Here is a 20354-nt window from a genome sequence, read left to right on the forward strand (position 1 = left end):
AGGAGTAGCAACTCAGCTTGAATAGACCTGCTAGTCATTGAAAAAACATTTTATGATGGAGATAAGTCATAGGTTTAAACATCATCTATGGTATTAAAAAATCTACATCTCCTTCCCGAAATAATAGTAGCACCAATCCATAGGCAAGCTTGCTCACTGTCTAACAATAGTGGATAGGCAAAATGAACCTACTTTTCATTTGTAGCCAAAGGCATATCCCATCTAAAAGTTTTTGAGTGCTGTCAGATCTTTTCTTTTGGCACACAGTGCTTTTGTCACCCAGACTTATTTAGCTTATCTTCCAAATGTTAAAACAGGAATGGCCAATCTTCCTCCTGGAAAGCTACTGGGTAGCCTACCTTATAGGCTTTTGTTTCAGCCCTGCTCTAACACACCTGATTCTACTAATTAGCTGCTGATCTTGACTTTGATTAGCTGAATCAGGTGTGTTAGAGCAGGGCTGGAACAAAATACAAACTAGCTCTAAAGGATCATATTTTAATTTGCTAATAATACAGAATTTGTTGATGATAAAGTAAGGTGTTAAAAGGTTCATTATAAGTATAAATGAAAACATAATGGTGACACCAAACACTTTATTGTGATGTATGGTTTCATACAAAATGCTAAAACTATGTTCCTCCCTTATTCCTCCATTGTGATTACAGTACAATTCATCAACCATCACAACTACTCAGAGGCCTGGGAAGAGGTAGAAGTGCTTTGTTAGAGTGGCTCGGTCTTTGGTTGGCATCTGTCTGCCTTTTCCCATTTTTAAATCTTCAAAGCGAACCATGACCTGTATGGAAGAAAATACCAACATGTTATTGTGGCTCAAAGTAAATCAAAGGTGATCAATTATTCCATACAGCGCAATGAAGAAAGAACATTGTCAACTGTTCTGTTTCCAGATACTTGCCTTCCTGAATAATTCTTCTATATGATCATCACAGGCATAGGTGTTGAATGTCTCCATGATGTGTTGGATAAAAAAGGTGCCCATCTTTGGATCTCTGTAGGACTTAGTATCTGAAAGGGCAGGGAATGTAATGAGGGTTTACTCACAGTGATTTACAAACAATATAATGCCTGAGAATGTGTTAATACGACCCACTAACCTGGTGTACAGGACAGGAGGGAGATGAAGTCCTTTTCGTTGTGTTCCCTCTTGATTGAGTCACTCTCTAACTCCAGGTCATGGCTGGGCCCAGCCACCGCGTCACTGACCCAAACAAACCCGTTATTGCCTGAAATAACAGGCAAATCCTCTTTAATATGGAGGCATTCTACTCAAGTTGAAGTCATTACAAAAGGTTTACATACATTTTGGAAAAACAATTCTTTTTTTTCAATGAAAGGATCACCTCCCCTGCAGGCCTGAATGAGGATGACTTTGGGTTTGTTAACCAGTGCTTTGCAGTTATCTGTATTCAGGTGTGTGAAGATGTTGGTGATGGGGAAGACATCAGGTTTAGGGTCCACTTCCTTGTAGTGGACACCCATGATGGCTCCCAGCTCCCCATGAGACATCATCACCACGAAGACGCTGTCCGACAATAAGTGCTCCTCACGTTTAGAAAATGCTTTCACAGCCTCGTCCATCTCCTACAAGAGCACACTGAGTCAGTAATAGTGGAGACAAACCATAGACTAAGGAAACATGTAGACATTCTTCTGGAGGCAGGGGAGATGTTTCCTCCCCCTGTGTACCTGTCCAGACAGGTTTCTATGTTTCACCACATCATATCCCAGATCCCTGAGAAGCCTCTCTATGTTCTCCTCGTCCTTCACTGCACCTCGTCTCAGCATGCTCTCATCATCAAACTCCACGTTGTTTATGAGCAGGGCCAGGCGCTTCCGACCAGACTTATCCATTGGAGGGTAAATCTTATAGTGCAAAGCAATGACAGGTGCAAAGGTTATTTAACAGAAATACAGCCTAGCAACAATTCAACTCAATCAAAATATGTGGGAAAATTGGTCCCAATTTACAAGTCGCCCTAAAACCACTCTGTAATAATGGTGTAGGTACACATTGTTACACAGTTATTGCAGTTTGTGAAATTACAAATTGAAACGTTGATAGTTTGTTTACAATGTAGGACTTTCACGCCAAGACTTATTTTTTAAATATATATTTTTTTAAATGTATTGTAACTCAAATGACTGTGTTTCCTAAACTGTGCCACAGGTATCCCCAGGGGTTCATTAGCAAGCTCATTGGTCTAATAAGAGAACTATAAACTCAGATGCTAATTCTTTTGGGGCACTCAGAAAACCGATACATGTACACTGATCTATCCTTTGACAACCAAGTGGAGCTCAAACCTCGCAACCCTTCCTCTGAAGAATGCCCTCCTTAAAGTCACTGGTGCTGGGGATGAGGACAGAGGACACTTGGCGCACCTCCTGCTGTGACAACTGGGGCGATGATGGTGCTGCAGGAAAAACGCAGCATGTTACATTTAATTTACAGTATCTGCAAAGTAAAAAAAAAAAACTCTTATCAGGTCTAAGAGATGTTTGGGATTGTGACAGACCTCACTGAATGGTGCATCAGTTTCACTCACTCATCTTGGCCGGCTGCCTGGGGTCTAGACCCAATTTGTCATAAAGTCCAGGATCTCTCTCCTGAACTCGGGCAATCATCTTCTCACTGGCTTTCCTCCCTTTCTTCCGCACCATATCGATGAGGCATCGTGCCTGCTTTGTCTTAGTGCTGTTCTCCTCCATCACCGATTCTGTCTCTTCATCGTTCAGCACCTGGTCTTCCAAAAGGTCGTCCAGGAGCTGCTTGATCACTGGCTCCGTCACACTGTCTATGAATGTAATGCGAGCCTTGGAGAGCACCTTGTCTGGTGAAAGTAAATAGGAATTCATCAGAGCTACAATTGAATCATCGTTGGAGCGATGTCTAAGTCTTATGCATCTGCTTTGTAATTGCGCATACAATGTATTATACACTCCTATTCATCCTTTAAAGTGGCCATCTGCAGCTCGAACAATAACAAGGTTACACCCCGCCACTGATTTGGTAAACAGCTGAGGGATAGGGCTGGTGAAATGTAACCACTCTCAAACTCATGGACAAAGCTATGGATGCAAAGACTGACCATCCATGATATCAACATTATAGTTTTAACCATGTTTTGAGGCTATACAGTGTTTGTTAACAAATAACATCCAAGATGGCGTAGCAGTAAGTCCTGTCGTGTCATGTCCCTGTATATATCTTTTTCGTTTTTTCGTTTTTTACATATTTTTCTTCGCATATCTCTTTAAAAACTTTTTGCTAAACCTAAGCTTCCAAATACTCCCCTGCAACCCGCCTCACCCAATGTAGCTATTTTTCCTAAAGTATTTATATTTACTTCGGAACCGGAACCCCTCAACTGAAGCTCAACTGAAGCTAGCCAGCTAACCACTAGCCATGCTAGCGGTCTTCAGCTAACCGGTCATCAGCTAACCTTCAGCCCGGAAAGCTCTCGCCAGTTCGAACAACGCGACTCTAACCAGAGCATAACGGACCTATTTATTTTTTCATCCCTGGATTCTTCCCCGGATTCCCACCGCAAATGGAACATTTTTCAGCTGGATCTTCACAACTAGCTATCTAGCTATCTACGAACTGTTAGCTTGCTAGCACAGGCCTGCTAACCGTCTGCATCGCCGCGTCCCCAACACCCATATCTCTTTTTGATTTTTAATTTGTTTATACCTTCCGGAAACCTGCCTCACCCAATGTGATACGGAATCGCTATTATTTTTAATTTTTTTAGAACACACTCAAGAACCTCCAGAAGCTAACCAGCTAACTAGCTACAAGCTATTTAGTCATTGTTCGTTTTTTTTAACCTGGATAACACTCGCCAGTCCAGCTTCCCTGCCCCATCCCCCTGGACACTGATCTCTTGGCCACATAGCTGATGCACGCTGGACTGTCCATTAATCACGGTACTCCATTCTGCTTGTTTGTTTTATCTGTTGGCCCCGTTGCCTAGTCAACGCCATTTTACCTGCTGTTGTCGTGCCAGCTGATTAGCTGTTGTTGTCTAACCTACTGTTTTAGCTAGCTTTCCCAATTTGACACCTGTGATTACTGTATGCCTCGCTGTATGTCTCTCTCAAATGTCAATATGCCTTGTATACTGTTGTTCAGGTTAGTTATCATTGTTTTAGTTCACAATGGACCCCCTAGTTCCACTCTTCATACCCCTGATAACTCCTTTGTCCCACCTCCCACACATGCGGTGACCTCACCCATTACAACCAGCATGTCCAGAGATACAACCTCTCTCATCATCACCCGGGGCCTGGGCTTACCTCCGCTGTACCCGCACCCCACCATACCCCTGTCTGCGCATTATGCCCTGAATATATTCTACCATGCCCAGAAACCTGCTCCTCTTATTCTCTGTCCCCAACGCTCTAGGCGACCAGTTTTGATAGCCTTTAGCCGCACCCTCATACTACTCCTTCTCTGTTCCGCGGGTGATGTGGAGGTAAACCCAGGCCCTGCATGTCCCCAGGCACCCTCATTTGTTGACTTCTGTGATCAAAAAGCCTTGGTTTCATGCATGTCAACATCAGAAGCCTCCTCCCTAAGTTTGTTTTACTCACTGCTTTAGCACACTCTGCTAACCCTGATGTCCTTGCTGTGTCTGAATCCTGGCTCAGGAAGGCCACCAAAAATTCAGAGATTTCCATACCCAACTATAACATCTTCCGTCAAGATAGAACTGCCAAAGGGGGAGGAGTTGCAGTCTACTGCAGAGATAGCCTGCAAAGTAATGTCATACTTTCCAGGTCCATACCCAAACAGTTCGAACTACTAATTTTGAAAATTACTCTCTCCAGAAATAAGTCTCTCACTGTTGCCGCCTGCTACCGACCCCCCTCAGCTCCCAGCTGTGCCCTGGACACCATTTGTGAATTGATCGCCCCCCATCTAGCTTCAGAGTTTGTTCTGTTAGGTGACCTAAACTGGGATATGCTTAACACCCCGGCAGTCCTACAATCTAAGCTAGATGCCCTCAATCTCACATAAATCATCAAGGAACCCACCAGGTACAACCCTAACTCTGTAAACAAGGGCACCCTCATAGACGTCATCCTGACCAACTGGCCCTCCAAATACACCTCCGCTGTCTTCAACCAGGATCTCAGCGATCACTGCCTCATTGCCTGTATTCGCTACGGAGCCGCAGTCAAACGACCACCCCTCATCACTGTCAAACGCTCCCTAAAGCACTTCTGTGAGCAGGCCTTCCTAATCGACCTGGCCCGGGTATCCTGGAAGAACATTGACCTCATCCCGTCAGTTGAGGATGCCTGGTTATTCTTTAAAAGAAACTTCCTCTCCATTTTAGATAAGCATGCTCCGTTCAAGAAATGCAGAACCAAGAACAGATACAGCCCTTGGTTCACTCCAGACCTGACTGCCCTCGACCAGCACAAAAACATCATGTGGCGGACTGCAATAGCATCGAATAGTCCCCGTGATATGCAACTGTTCAGGGAAGTCAGGAACCAATACACGCAGTCAGTCAGGAAAGCTAAGGCCAGCTTCTTCAGGCAGAAGTTTGCATCCTGTAGCTCCAACTCCAAAAAGTTCTGGGACACTGTGAAGTCCATGGAGAACAAGAGCACCTCCTCCCAGCTGCCCACTGCACTGAGGCTAGGTAACACGGTCACCACCGATAAATCCATGATTATCGAAAACTTCAATAAGCATTTCTCAACGGCTGGCCATGCCTTCTGCCTGGCTTCTCCAACCTCGGCCAACAGCTCCGCCCCCCCCCCCCGCAGCTCCTCGCCCAAGCCTCTCCAGGTTCTCCTTTACCCAAATCCAGATAGCAGATGTTCTGAAAGAGCTCCAAAACCTGGACCCGTACAAATCAGCTGGGCTTGACAATCTGGACCCTCTATTTCTGAAACTATCCGCCGCCATTGTCGCAACCCCTATTACCAGCCTGTTCAACCTCTCTTTCATATCGTCCGAGATCCCCAAGGATTGGAAAGCTGCCGCAGTCATCCCCCTCTTCAAAGGGGGAGACACCCTGGACCCAAACTGTTACAGACCTATATCCATCCTGCCCTGCCTATCTAAGGTCTTCGAAAGCCAAGTCAACAAACAGGTCACTGACCATCTCGAATCCCACCGTACCTTCTCCGCTGTGCAATCTGGTTTCCGAGCCGGTCACGGGTGCACCTCAGCCACACTCAAGGTACTAAACGATATCATACCCGCCATAGATAAAAGACAGTACTGTGCAGCCGTCTTCATCGACCTTGCCAAGGCCTTCGACTCTGTCAATCACCATATTCTTATCGGCAGACTCAGTAGCCTCGGTTTTTCGGATGACTGCCTTGCCTGGTTCACCAATTACTTCGCAGACAGAGTTCAGTGTGTCAAATCGGAGGGCTTGCTGTCCGGTCCTCTGGCAGTCTCTATGGGGGTGCCACAGGGTTAAATTCTCGGGCCGACTCTTTTCTCTGTATATATCAATGATGTTGCTCTTGCTGCGGGCGACTCCAGCAGGTGTATCTCATTGATCATCCCTAAAGCCAACACCTCATTCGGCCACCTTTCGTTCCAGTACTCTGCTGCCTGTGACTGGAACGAATTGCAAAAATCGCTGAAGTTGGAGACTTTTATCTCCCTCACCAACTTCAAACATCAGCTATCTGAGCAGCTAACCGATCGCTGCAGCTGTACATAGTCTATTGGTAAATAGCCCACCCATTTTCACCTACCTCATCCCCATACTGTTTTATTTATTTACTTTTCTGCTCTTTTGCACACCAATATCTCTACCTGTACATGACCATCTGATCATTTATCACTCCAGTGTTAATCTGCAAAATTGTAATTATTCGCCTACCTCATGCCTTTTGCACACATTGTATATAGACTCCCCCCTTTTTTTTCTACTGTGTTATTGACTTGTTAATTGTTTACTCCATGTGTAACTCTGTGTTGTCTGTTCACACTGCTATGCTTTATCTTGGCCAGGTCGCAGTTGCAAATGAGAACTTGTTCTCAACTAGCCTACCTGGTTAAATAAAGGTGAAAAAAAAAAAAACACACAAATTAATAAACCAAGTTTATATTTTGATGGGTAGGACAATTGAACTAAACTCATGAGTCATCTATAAGTTATATTCTTCAAGAATCAATGGGTATATCATAAATGTAATACAGACAGACCCACATAGCCCTAAAGGACACCGAGGGCTAAGATACACACGCACACACACACACAAAGAGAGAAAGATAAACAAATTATCACACACGCACACACACACATTACTATCAAATTAACTGTTCCCGATAGAAAAAAGGGGATAGACCGTGCGTCGTGCAGGTTGGTCTTGAGTTCGAGAGCTATAGCGAAAGTGAAAGTATGCATGCTGTAGAAATGCAAAACAATTTCCCCAAATTACAACAAAAACATTGCAATATTCTTTATATTTATATTTGTCAGAGTAGTTCAAATAAATACCATGTTTGTTTAAACTTTTTTACATAAGCAAAACAGCCGATAATGTTTGCATTATAATGATTTACCTGCCATTCCTTAGATGAAGTGGATGAAGCTATGCTCTTCTTTCTGCCAGCTATTTCGGATAGGATAAAGATATGCCTATGCGTTTTCTTGATGACACTCTATCACTACCTGTTGTCTACCAAATACTTTTCGGCCTGGGCTACTGGAGTTTTAACGTCATAAAAAGTCTTAGCAACTTCCCATATATTTTATTTATACAGTAACCTGATTGGCAGGTTTGGTGCATAGATTTACATGATTTACATTTACGTGATATGCATTGAAAAATATGTTGTATTTTTCTGATTCACAAGATATACAATTAGGAAAAGTATATTTGTACTTACAATGTACATAGATAACTTATAACTGTCACATCATATATTGAATGGGCTTTCATTTACATTTCATTCACTTGTAAATGTGTGTACTGTCTGTGCAAACGAAAATGATACATTGCAGCTAGGTAAATGCATAACTATGGAGCGATAAGGGGAGCTGCCCTCCCTACTTTAAAGCTATGCTCAAACGGTAAATGCTAAATGGCATCCAATTGGGATTACACTACAACCGAACCCGTTAATTCTGCCACTCCGGGCTCTTGGCACACCCACCCCTAACGTCTCAAAATGGTCTCAAGAGAGCGCTGTTGGATAACGAGGAAGAAGGGTGACGCTACGTAAACAAACTTGTCTGTCAGAGAAGTCCGGGGTCTAACTAGTTTCAAGTGGATATTCGACTGAAGTTCGCGCTTTCAAACCTCAATAGCTTTCAAACCACTTGAGCCACAGACTCCAAATTAGTGTCATGATGTTGGAAAAATTGCGCACAACATTGCACGATTGTTTTTCACGATTTGGTCATTAATTCACGTTGAAAAGCTAATAAACACGATGAAATGTGAGCAGCATTTTTGTATTCCTAGTTGAATTAGTTAGGGAGCGTAAACAAAGTACAAACTTTTACATTCAAATTTTTCTCAATTTAAAATTTCAATAGCTCCTTGGTCACCTTCTTGGTCAAAGAAGGTTCAGAATGTACACTCAGTGGGCCCTTTAGTTTGTCAATTTTCATCTCACTTAATTTTACATACATTTTTGACATGATAAAATTTCAATTGCTCCCTGGTCATGTGACCTCTGACTCCTGGCCTCTAGGCCTACACCCCCTGCCGCCTGCCTGCCTCTCCCTGGAACTACAGACCTCCAGGCCTCCACACCTACTCTCCCTACCTGGTCAACACCCCCCTCCCTTGGCCTTAGAGTATAGCTTACTTACTCCCTGGAATTACTAAAATGTCTATAGTCCTGCTGTCAGGGACCACGTGCACCTGGTAACCCGAAACAAACAGGCTCTGTGCTCCTGGTGACCCACCCGCTTTTTTCTGCTCACAGACTAAGTCCCCACTCCAAACTCTATGGCCTGAGTGCTACCCCAAGCCCCTGCTTGGACTCGGAGTGCCCCACGCTTTGATGGAGCTTTGTGCACCTAGTAACCTGAAACAAGCTCTGTGCACCTGGTGACCCGCCCACTTTTATCCGCTCAGTCCCCAACCTCCACAGCCTGAGTGCTGCACCCAGCCAATGAGTCTGGCCGTCCCTGCTCGGACTCTGAGTAACCCCCTCCTTAATTAAGGGAGGCCTCCTCGTGCATCTGGTGACCTTTTTACTTCCACAGTGAGTCCCAACCTGACTCACAGTCCCAGCAGAGGACGGGCCCGGACGGATGGGCGATCACCACCTAGCCCCCCACCTATCCAGAGCCCAATGTCAATGTCGTATGCCTTCTACCCGCCTGCCTGGGCTCTCTCACACTCTGTGTCTGGCCCCTGGCCCTTCTGCATGCACCTGGTAACCCATAAGTAAAGAAGGAGGATGGTGGAGGAAGACGCCTTCCGTCCCCGACAAAAGCTTTCAATAGATCGCAGTGAGTGAGCTGCTCTGCTACGTACGAAACCCTGACCCAGAATCAGGTTGTCTACGAGTGATTTAGCACCAGCTTCCCCGTAAACATGTGGCTGTGCATCAGGAGAGGGGAGGAAGTTCATCCAGCCGCACCCCAACCCTGTCACAAATGGCTCTACTCACCTGCCAAAAGAGGCAGGCTATCCCGAGCCAACCGAAGATCCGCGGTGCTACGGTATCCTTAAGTTTAGGGGGGATTCTGACTTAGAGGGGTTCAGTCATAATCCCACAGATGATAGCTTCGTATCATTGGCTCCTCATCCAATCAAATACATGAAATATCTGAACCTGCAGTTCCTCTCTTACTGAGCAGGATTACTATTGCAACAACACATCATCAGTAGGGTAAAACTAACCGGTCTCACGATGGTCTAAACCCAGTTCCCTATTAGTGGGTGAACAATCCAACGCTTGGTGAATTCTGCTTCACAATGATAGGAAGAGCCGACATCGAAGGATCAAAAAGCAACGTCGCTATGAGTGCTTGGCCACCACAAGCGAGTTATACCTGTGGTAACTTTTCTGACACCTCCTGCTTAAAAGCAAAAGATTCAGAAGGATCGTGAGGCCCCGCTTTCACGGTCTGTATTCATACTGAAAGATCAAGATCAAGATCAAGATAAAGCAAGCTTTTGCCATTCTGCTCCACGGAAGTTTCTGTCCTCCCTTAGCTCGCCTTAGGACACCTGCATTACCGTTTGACAGGTGTACCGCCCCAGTCTAACTCCCCACCTGCCCCTTTCCCCGGAGCGGGTTGCACCCAGCGCGAGCACCCGGGGCTAGCCTCCCCGCCTCACCGGGAAAGTGAAAAAGTAGTGTTATTTCACTGCCGGCCAAGGTCTCCCACTTATTCTACACCTCTCATGCCTCTTCACAGTGCCAGACTACAGTCAAGCACAACAGGGTCTTCTTTACACGCTGATTCCGTCAAGCCCATTCCCTTGGCTGTGGTTTCACTATCCATTGCAGTATTTAGCGGCACCATCGACTGGGTTTCGGAAGAAGCAACAGAAAATGATCATCCCCTTTCAATCATTTGCTTTCCCAGTCAGCCCTCTGGGACAGAGCCATAGGAAGCCACCTTTACCAGCGCTTCATCGATATTCCTCATTTTGACATGAGGGGGTCACAGTCACCCCACGGGTGATTTGAGCGTGACCGCGACAGGTGGGTACGCTCCTTTGAATTTCAACAAGTTGACATTCAGTGATCCGTGCCCAGTGGGAACCTAGGCTTCTTCCGTCCGCTTTATGGTTCTGCAGCAAATCAAATCAATTTACCCTCCAGACAAGCTGGAGATACTTCGTAGGGCATGAGCCAGATCCATGACCCATGGTCACATGACCAAGGAGCTATTGAAATTCTAAAGTTGACCAAATCCATGAAAATGGACAAACTAAAAGGTGTGCAATATAGAAGGGTAGTCAGTGGACATTCTGAAGTCAGTAGGTCCCATGACCAAGGAGCTATTGACATTTGAAAGTTTGAAAAATTAATGTAAAAATGTGTGAGATGAAAATGGACAAACTAAAGGGTGTGCAATGTGTAGGCCCACTGAGTGGACATTCTGAACCTTGTTTGAAGTCTGTAGGTTACATGACCAAGGAGCTTTTGACATTTGAAAGTTTGAAAAAGTAATGGGAAAACGTGTGAGATGAAAATGGACAAACTAAAGGCTGTGCAATGTGTAGGCCCACTGAGTGGACATTCTGAACCTTGCTTGAGGTCAGTAGGTCACATGACCAAGGAGCTATTAAAATTCTAAAGTTGACCAAATTAATGAAAATGGACAAACTAAAGGATGTGCAATATAGAAGGGTAGTCAGTGGACATTCTGAACCTTGTTTGAAGTCAGTAGGTCATATAACCAAAGAGCTATTGAAATTCAAAAATGTAAATAAATAATTGAAAATAGTGCAAGATGTAAATCGACAAAAACAAGTGTGTGCAATCTGTGTCTATGCCATCGGATTAGCTACAACCAGTTTTGAAAGTTTTAGGAGTAATGGTTAAAGAGCTATTGACATTTGAAAATGTTGATTTGTCACTATGTTGACGGTCCCTAACCCCTGTTTGTGGAAGTAAGGAAAACTACAGGCGAATATCTGTCGAATATCCAACCTGAATCTGATTTGACCTCGGTTCAGAGGAGTGGGTAGCAGATATTGCCAATGGCTACATAAAAAACGAACTATCCACACTCAATAATCTTTCTTAAAAGCTAAGGAGTCGCAGAATGTTGTTAGCCAGCTAACGATATTGTTGCATTGCTTGTCAACTTTGTTGGGTCCTCGAGGAATTACTGTCACGCTAGCCAGCGCTTCAACTGCAAACGTTAGCTTCTAGTAGTGTGAGCCAAACCCTACTTAAGAGTCATTTATCTCTGGTCAGGACCCAGTGGTCAGGTGGGTACATTGTAGAATACTAAATTATGTAGTTTTTTTTTTTTAGCTAAGTTTAAAGGTTTACTGTTTACATTTAGTTACCAGAAGAAGCCTAGCTAACGTTAGCTAATGTCATCAGCTAGTTAGAGCTGAACTGAGCTCAGTGCATTGCTTGCAGCTATACAGTACACAGTAGTAGGTTAGTTATACAAAATATTTGGTATTAGCTAGCTAGCGTGTTAATACATCAGGATGGCTAGCTAGCTAACATTGTGATGTGGCTTCAAACAAATTCAAGTGTAGCTTCACTATTGGAACTTGTTACAGTTAGAAGGCCATAAACATTTTTACCATTGTTTGTGGTCATCCATTAAATTCCTCCTGTGTTGTTTTTCTTATCATGCATTACCAATATGAGTCAGTAGTCATATTCACCAGAAATGGGCAGATTGATGTGTCAGATTTCCACTTTGGGTGGTAAAGTTGTAAGCACTGCCGCAGTATGAAATCATATTTTGATATAGGCTGGATTTCACTGAGATTTCCTTCAGTGTTTGAATTGAAATGTGTCATTATGCTAGCAACCTCTAAACATAATTTTTTATCAAATACCTCAACCTGAATGTGGACCATAGTGTGTAGGCATTCAACTGTGTCAAGTCCTGCTAAATAAGTAATAGCCATCAAGTTTGCTTTAGGCTACTTCTGACGGCTGATCATTCTACCATGCCATCATTCACAGTCTTGTATTTTTATTGTCATTCCCAGCAGTATCCTTGCTAGCCGTGAGGGATGAGCCATGGGCCGGAAAGTCGTGGGATCCATGTGGACCAGTCAGAGCTGTTGTGTAGGAAGGGATGTGGTTTCTATGGCAATGTGGCCTGGCAGGGCCTCTGCTCCAAGTGCTGGCGGGAGGAGTACCAACAAACCAGACACAAACAGATCCAGGAGGACCATGCTCTGGCAGAGAGGTGTGTGTTGTCTGTTTGATCAAGCTTGCTATGCATCTTCCCCCAGCTGCTGCCCGGGTTGGCAGAGGTAGCACTCGATTTGAAATCGAGGAGCCCGGCGGCAAACACTGAATGCCCCGCTAAAATTGAGAGGTGGAGTCGAAGACAAAACATTGATTAATAAACATTTCAACAGCCAATTTCACAGAGGCAAATGGAACAGTGTCATGTTGCTGTCTGTCATTAGTTTAAATGATTCTTGCCTTTTTAATCTCTGACATTCTTTCCTTATCTGTCGTGTTTTATTTAGGGACCACTGTCTCTCTGTCTTCAGTATTGATCATGTGGTAGTAACACCAATGTCTGTTCTGTGTCCCAGGTTACAGATGGAGGATGAGGCAGCATATGCTAACAACCACCAGGGGGCAGCCCAGTCCCAGCCTGCCATCGCACCCTTCAGCAAATTTGAAGAGAGGAAAACTAAGGAGAAGTCACGGAAAGTCAACACAGTGACTAAGTTTTTCACTCCCTCAGCAAAGACACCACCCAAGAAAGGTAGGATCCATGTCTATGAGATAGGGTTTACAGTTTATAGTGTTTTCTCTACCATTACTGGAGGGATGAGCAGATCCAAACCACCACTGCATCCCTTCTCTGCATAATGTTGGAGCACAGTTCCTCTTTCCCCCCTCCCCCCTCTTTCAGAACTCTGCTCCCCCCTCCCCAGTCACTGTGAAGAAGGTCACATGGGGCATCCAGCTACAGTTCCCTAGATGTTCAACCTCTCCCTGACCCAGTCTGTAATACCTATATATTTCCTGCAGACCACCATAGTCTCTGTGCCCACGAACACGAAGTTTACCTGTCTAAATGACTATCGCCCCGTAGCACTCACATCTGTAGCCATGAAATGCTTTGAAAGGCTGGTTATGGCTCACATCAACACCATCATTCCAGACACCCTGGACACACTCCAATTTGTATACCGCCCCAACAGATCCACAGATGACGCCATCTCTATTGCACTCCACACTGCCCTTTCCCACTGTGACAAAAGGAACACTTAGGTGAGAATGCTGTTCATTGACTACAGCTCAGCATTCAACACCGTAGTGCCCTTGAAGCTCATTACTAAGCTAAACACCTCCCTCTGCAACTGGATCCTGGACATCCTGACGGGCCGCCCCCAGGTGTTGAGGGTAGGCAACAACACATCCGCCACACTGACCCGCAACACGGGTGCCCCTTAGGGGACTGAAAAGATTTGTCATGGGCCCTCGGATCCTCAAAAAGTTCTATAGCTGCAGCATCGAGAGCATCTTGACTGGCTGCATCACTGCTTGGTATGGCAACTGCTTTCATGTGGAACCATGCATTTGAAGCGTAGCAAAAAGGGACTAGCTAAAATCAGATTGCAGAAGGATGTTTTGTGAAATCACAACTCCGCAAGCTGTGCTGGTAAAGTATGAGATGAATAAAGACCCACCCTTATTTTCTCCGCTTCCCATCAAAAGGCTGGCTGAAAGCCAGTCTTTTTTATCTACCACCTAAGGAATATTGTACATACACACAGACATATCATTCCCTTCGTTATCTGTGTCCTCCACCCTACTAGACTCTGTCCCTGGCGAGGCCCAGTCGACCCCCAGCCCCTCAGTGAGCCGCAAGCCCTTAGAGACGGACCGCACCACACGAGAGTTCATCGACTTCCTCAAGACACTGAAACCTGGCAGGGAGATCTTCAAACAGTGCCGGGCCTTCACAGAGAGCATGGCCTGCAAGAGGGTGAGTAGTACACTACAATAGCACCAGTGGCTTCTGAATGTGGAGAGCCTGATGAGTCCCATGGGTGTTACCTCTATTCATTCACCCCTGCGGCTTGGGTTTTGACCATTTCACTTCCTCATCGTAGAACAGAAGGATGCCAAAAACAAACACAAAAAAAACCATTTGGTTATTCACTCAATGCTCTGGAGTAACATCAGCGTGAACTCGGTGTGAACTCGCCCTTAAACTTGAAATGAAGGACAATATACGACATTCCCTTCAAGCTAATAGTGCTCTTGTTCCACAGGACCTGGGTGCTGATGAGCTGTCTGAGTGTGTTCAGGACTTCTACCAGAACCTGTCAGACCGCCTGCAAACACACTACAAAGGTACACCTCTCCTTTCCTCACCTCTAATACTCTAATACCAGATCATTAAGGATATCTTGAAACAGGGGCTTGATGATAAAGTTGCAGGTGAGAATGAACACACTCTGATCCTTTCTGAGAGCTATCTATAGGTAGGCCTTGAATGACTCACATTTGCTGTTTTCCCGCCTGTGTCCGTGTTGACCCCAGGGTCGTCGGAGCGCGTGGAGAGTGTGATGGACGAGGTAGAGAGGTACATGATGACACGTCTCTACGATGAGGTCTTTTGTCCTGAGACCACAGACGATGAGAAGAAAGACCTGGCTGTTCAGAAGAGAATCAGGTAAAGACAATGACACTGATATGATACTGAGTTATGAGCATTGAAGCTGCTGTATGCCGCCTCGTGCATCTGTTCACTAAAGTGTGTGTGTGGGTTGCAGGGCCTTGCATTGGGTCACCATTGAGATGCTGTGTGTCCCTGTGGATGAGGAGATTCCTGAGGTGTCTGATAATGTGGTCAAAGCCATCACAGGTCAGACTTTAGCCTGTATTCATTTTATTTTTATTTTTTTACAACGAGACCCAAACACTGACTGAACATGCATGTAATGTATAATGTCATCATAGCACATGAACTACCACTCTGTTCCACCCTGACTTCCTGTAGACGTGATAGAGATGGACTCGAAGCGTGTGCCCAGGGACAAGCTGACCTGCATCACGCGCTGCAGTAAGCACATATTCAATGCCATCAATACCACCAAGAAGGAGGCAGCATCTGCTGATGACTTCTTGCCCACCCTCATCTACATCATCCTGAAGGCCAACCCTCCACGACTGCAGTCCAACATTCAGTACATCACCCGCTTCTGTAACCCTAGCCGCCTCATGAGCGGAGAGGACGGATACTACTTTACCAACCTGGTGAGAGGGCTGTGTACGCAAAGCAAACAGACAGACAAGCTGTACCAAACAAAGTCAAATACACATACACTGTACACATATTAAGAATAGAATTTGTGATTCCCCTAACCCCCCTTTTTCTCTCCTCTCTCTCTGTCCCTCTGCAGTGCTGTGCGGTGGCCTTCATAGAGAAGCTGGATGGCCAGTCTCTGAACCTAAGCGCTGAGGTGTTTGAGCTCCACATGTCAGGCCAGGCGTCCCCCCAGCGGCCCCAGGCTGCTCCCTCCCCCCCAGGCAGTGCTGCTTTCAGCGAGATGAACGAGCGTCTGGACCTGCTGACGGGGCTGGGCGTGAGGCAGGAACGCGTCGTGGAGGGAGCTCGCCGCCTGGAGGATGACCTCATCGACTGGAGGGACGAGGTGGAGCACAAAGTGCAGGATGTGTTGGAGAGGTTCCCCCTGGAAATGCACCCCCCCGCCTCTTCTGCCATAGACGCTGACAACGTGGAGAACGACCTCCTGCCTCCTCCTCTCCAGCCGCAGTTGTTTGCCGGCTGACCCCCAGTACCCTGACCCTCCTGTTCTAATGCACATATAGGTTCCCTGTAATGGATCCAAGAAGTGTAACTCCAACCCTCCCCATTGTATGCATCCTTAAAATAGATGCTTGCAGTTGCCCAGTACTCTTAAATAGACTACTTTCTTGGTCGGTCTTCAGCACTGATTAGTAAGAGTACCAGATAGGTTGCAGGCATATTGCCTTCATCGATGGTCATGAAGGAAAGGAGATAAGGAACGGAAGCCTTTTAAGACTGTTGGGACACAGACCATTGATTTTATCCCCTGTATTACTCCTGACTGATTCCAAGTCTGAGTACAGAAGCCCTGGTGAGAGGCATCTGTTAGGATCATGTGTATGTAACCACAACCAAATTTCCCCTGAATATGTCTATAAATATGTGTGTGTGTATATATACAGTGGGGCAAAAAAGTATTTAGTCAGCCACCAATTGTGCAAGTTCTCCCACTTAAAAAGATGAGAGTTCTGTAATTGTAGGTACACTTCAACTATGACAGACAAAATGAGAAGAAAAAAAATCCAGAAAATCACATTTTTTATGAATTTATTTGCAAATTAGGGTGGAAAATAAGTATTTGGTCACCTACAAACAAGCAAGATTTCTGGCTCTCACAGACCTGTAACTTCTTCTTTAAGAGGCTCCTCTGTCCTCCACTCGTTACCTGTATTAATGGCACCTGTTTGAACTTGTTATCAGTATAAAAGACACCTGTCCACAACCTCAAACAGTCACACTCCAAACTCCACTATGGCCAAGACCAAAGAGCTGTCAAAGGACACCAGAAACAAAATTGTAGACCTGCACCAGGCTGGGAAGACTGAATCTGCAATAGGTAAGCAGCTTGGTTTGAAGAAATCAACTGTGGGAGCAATTATTAGGAAATGGAAGACATACAAGACCACTGATAATCTCCCTCGATCTGGGGCTCCACGCAAGATCTCACCCCGTGGGGTCAAAATGATCACAAGAACGGTGAGCAAAAATCCCAGAACCACACGGGGGGACCTAGTGAATGACCTGCAGAGAGCTGGGACCAAAGTAACAAAGCCTACCATCGGTAACACACTACGCCGCCAGGGACTCAAATCCTGCAGTTCCAGACATGTCCAGGCCAGTACATGTCCAGGCCCGTCTGAAGTTTGCTAGAGAGCATTTGGATGATCCAGAAGAAGATTGGGAGAATGTCATATGGTCAGATGAAACCAAAATATAACATTTGGTAAAAACTCAACTCTTCATGTTTGGAGGACAAAGAATGCTGAGTTGCATCCAAAGAACACCATGCCTACTGTGAAGCATGGGGGTGGAAACCTCATGCTTTGGGGCTGTTTTTCTGCAAAGGGACCAGGACGACTGATCTGTGTAAAGGAAAGAATAAATGGGGCCGTGTATCGTGAGATTTTTAGTGAAAACCTCCTTCCATCAGCAAGGGCATTGAAGATGAAACGTGGCTGGGTCTTTCAGCATGACAATGATCCCAAACACACCACCCGGGCAACGAAGGAGTGGCTTCGTAAGAAGCATTTCAAAGTCCTGGAGTGGCCTAGCCAGTCTCCAGATCTCAACCCCATAGAAAATCTTTGGAGGGAGTTGAAAGTCCATGTTGCCCAGCAAAAAGCCCCAAAACATCACTGCTCTAGAGGAGATCTGCATGGAGGAATGGGCCAAAATACCAGCAACAGTGTGTGAAAACCTTGTGAAGACTTACAGAAAACATTTGACCTGTGTCATTGCCAACAAAGGGTATATAACAAAGTATTGAGAAACTTTTGTTATTCACCAAATACTTATTTTCCACCATAATTTGCAAATAAATTCATAAAAAATCCTACAATGTGATTTTCTGGCTTTTTTTTCTAATTTTGTCTGTCATAGTTGAAGTGTACCTTGTCGGAACTAGAAGCACAAGCATTTCGCTACACTCGCATTAACATCTGCTAACCATGTGTATGTGACAAATAAAATTTGATTTGATGAAAATTACAAAATTGCTCAATTGGTGACTGACAATACTTTTTTGCCCCACTGTATATATATAAATGCCAAACCTGTTCAGTCATGCACTCAGTTTAGAGAAGTGATTTTTATTTTTTTATTGTGTGGATATTAATTATTGGATGCAATAAAGACACAATTCTTGTAAAGTTTACATTACCAGTCATTCTAAATCCTATACAATAGTCTTGCGTAGAGAATAATTACATGAGTAATTGTATTATTTGTTTCAACATTTTCCAGGTTTGTTTGAGGCATTCAGACTACAGTCTTCTGAGAGGGGATAAGGATGTTTAGACTATTCAAATGGCTAAATTAATATCATAGTTCAATTGTTTTATATATATAAGAAATGATTTTCAGTTCAGAGTTTAGAAGATACTAAAAGTCCCTACACTCTTGTTTGACTGCTGAACAGCTGCTTCGTCAGAAGAAAGTCTTCCGTTTCTCAGTCGTCATATTTAGTATGGTTTCATCTAAGTGCTTTAATTTACAGTGGTGTATTTTATTTGTACAAATATTTTGTGGGTAAATGTTGCCAAACAGAATAGTCATAACAATGTTGATCTCAGCTCCATGTAGTAACCATTCATTCAGGGTTAGATGGATATATGAAGGAACAGTAGGCATTGCGTTGGAAGAGTAGTGTCTTTGATGCAACAGAAAGTACATTTACATACTACCTATATATTTGATCTTTTTTTTACATTTTATCATGTTTAATTTGATCACATTTGTAACTATCAGATACAAATGCTCGCCAAAACCTGGAAGCTAAAATCCCATTCAATCCAATTTAAGCACTAACTGAAATAACTAGGCGTTGGATAGCACACAATCAATGATCAGGTATTTTTGAAAAAGCAATGTAAAAAAAAATATCTGTACAACCATAGTTTTGTTTTTGTATGGAGTAGCTAAATATTGTCTTGTATTTAAATGTAACTTATTGAGACAGTGTTGTTTTTTAGTGTCCATGGGTTTGTTGTGTTGATGAATAAAATAACTCAAAAGCCGTTCTGTGTCTACAGGGCTTTGTCACCACAGTAACATGACTATCTAGGGTAAGTAGAAAAAAAGTTGAGCAAGCAAAGGTGTGTTTGCAATTTGTGTACAAAACATTAAGAACACCTGCTCTTTCCATGACATAGAAGGACCAGGTGAAAGCTATGATCCCTTATTGATGTTAAATCCACTTCAATCAGTGTAGATGAAGGGGAGGAGACAGGTTAAAGAAGTATTTTTAAACCTTGAGACATGGATTGTGTATGCGTGCCATGAATGGGCAAAACAAAATATTTAAGTGCCTTTGAGCTGGGTTTTTCACGCTCAACAGTTTCCCGTATGTATTAAGAATGGTCCAACATCCATAGGACATCCAGCCTTGACACAACTGTGGGAAGCATTGTAGTCAATAAGGGCCAGAATCCCTGTGGAACACTTTCAACATCTTATAGAATACATGCCCTGACAAATTGAGGCTGTTGTGAGGACAAAAGGGGATGCAACTCAATATTAGGAAGGTGTTCCTAATGTTTTGTGTATACTTTATATTGATCTGAGTACTGTGACACAGCTTCACATTTATATACTTGCTGGGCTGGCAAACTTATTGATCATGGATTATGAAATCAAACTTGTTTTGGTGCAAGGGTCACCTTCTGCCAGAGCCCTTTTTTAAATCGTTGTTATCTTGTATTTTGAAGCTGTAGCATTATTTGAACATTTCACAAGTGCTTACCGTAGCTAGATGTTGTTTAAAAACAGCACACATGAGGTTGCCTCCCAGGGCTTTGGTAATTCCCTCATTCCTAAAACGGAACTTCCCTAAAGTTATTGAAGATGCCAGGAAGAGCCTTATGCAATAAAGGGAAGACAATGTTTCTTTCA

The 20354-nt window shown here is 44.3% G+C and overlaps 2 protein-coding genes across 4 annotated transcripts; one reads left to right on the plus strand and one right to left on the minus strand.

The window, feature by feature from the left end:
• Positions 1 to 579: 579 nt before the first annotated feature.
• On the minus strand, positions 580 to 7684 carry LOC115136855 (caspase a-like). Of its 2 annotated transcripts, none has more exons than XM_029672704.2 (8): positions 7571 to 7684; positions 2571 to 2855; positions 2329 to 2438; positions 1738 to 1887; positions 1365 to 1605; positions 1119 to 1247; positions 920 to 1029; positions 580 to 799 (listed from the first exon to the last, which is right to left on the minus strand). In XM_029672704.2, the coding sequence occupies exons 1-8, from the start codon at positions 7575 to 7577 to the stop codon at positions 695 to 697; spliced, it is 1137 nt and encodes a 378-aa protein (XP_029528564.1). In that variant the 5' UTR covers positions 7578 to 7684; the 3' UTR covers positions 580 to 694. The 2 variants fall into 2 exon arrangements, with proteins under 2 accessions (XP_029528564.1, XP_029528563.1); XM_029672703.2 differs by having other exon boundaries at positions 1711 to 1887; positions 7571 to 7683.
• A 3930-nt stretch (positions 7685 to 11614) lies between these two features.
• On the plus strand, positions 11615 to 19480 carry LOC115137629 (rab5 GDP/GTP exchange factor-like). 2 transcript variants are annotated; one of them, XM_029673950.2, is made up of 9 exons: positions 11615 to 11919; positions 12670 to 12869; positions 13228 to 13403; positions 14464 to 14633; positions 14923 to 15004; positions 15194 to 15326; positions 15409 to 15518; positions 15654 to 15910; positions 16057 to 19480. In XM_029673950.2, exons 2-9 carry the CDS (start codon positions 12691 to 12693, stop codon positions 16444 to 16446), a joined length of 1497 nt encoding a protein of 498 aa, XP_029529810.1. In that variant the 5' UTR covers positions 11615 to 11919; positions 12670 to 12690; the 3' UTR covers positions 16447 to 19480. The 2 variants fall into 2 exon arrangements, with proteins under 2 accessions (XP_029529810.1, XP_029529811.1); XM_029673951.2 differs by having other exon boundaries at positions 15427 to 15518.
• Positions 19481 to 20354: the final 874 nt, after the last annotated feature.

This window comes from Oncorhynchus nerka, linkage group LG11 (assembly GCF_034236695.1).
Source record: "Oncorhynchus nerka isolate Pitt River linkage group LG11, Oner_Uvic_2.0, whole genome shotgun sequence".
NCBI classification, from domain to species: Eukaryota; Metazoa; Chordata; class Actinopteri; order Salmoniformes; family Salmonidae; genus Oncorhynchus; species Oncorhynchus nerka.

What these genes read in the sequence shown, in the direction of transcription:
- LOC115137629 (XM_029673950.2), top strand. Translation starts at nt 12,691, where the DNA reads ATGAGCCATGGGCCGGAAAGTCGTGGGATCCATGTGGACCAGTCAGAG. An exon ending in GCTGTTCAGAAGAGAATCAG is followed by an intron (nt 15,327 to 15,408) that starts GTAAAGACAATG and finishes TGTTCACTAAAG; the next exon opens with TGTGTGTGTGGGTTGCAGGG. An exon ending in GATACTACTTTACCAACCTG is followed by an intron (nt 15,911 to 16,056) that starts GTGAGAGGGCTG and finishes GTCCCTCTGCAG; the next exon opens with TGCTGTGCGGTGGCCTTCAT.
- LOC115136855 (XM_029672703.2), bottom strand. An exon ending in ATAGAAACCTGTCTGGACAG is followed by an intron (nt 1,606 to 1,710) that starts GTACACAGGGGG and finishes GTGCTCTTGTAG; the next exon opens with GAGATGGACGAGGCTGTGAA. An exon ending in TAGAAGAATTATTCAGGAAG is followed by an intron (nt 800 to 919) that starts GCAAGTATCTGG and finishes TCTTCCATACAG; the next exon opens with GTCATGGTTCGCTTTGAAGA.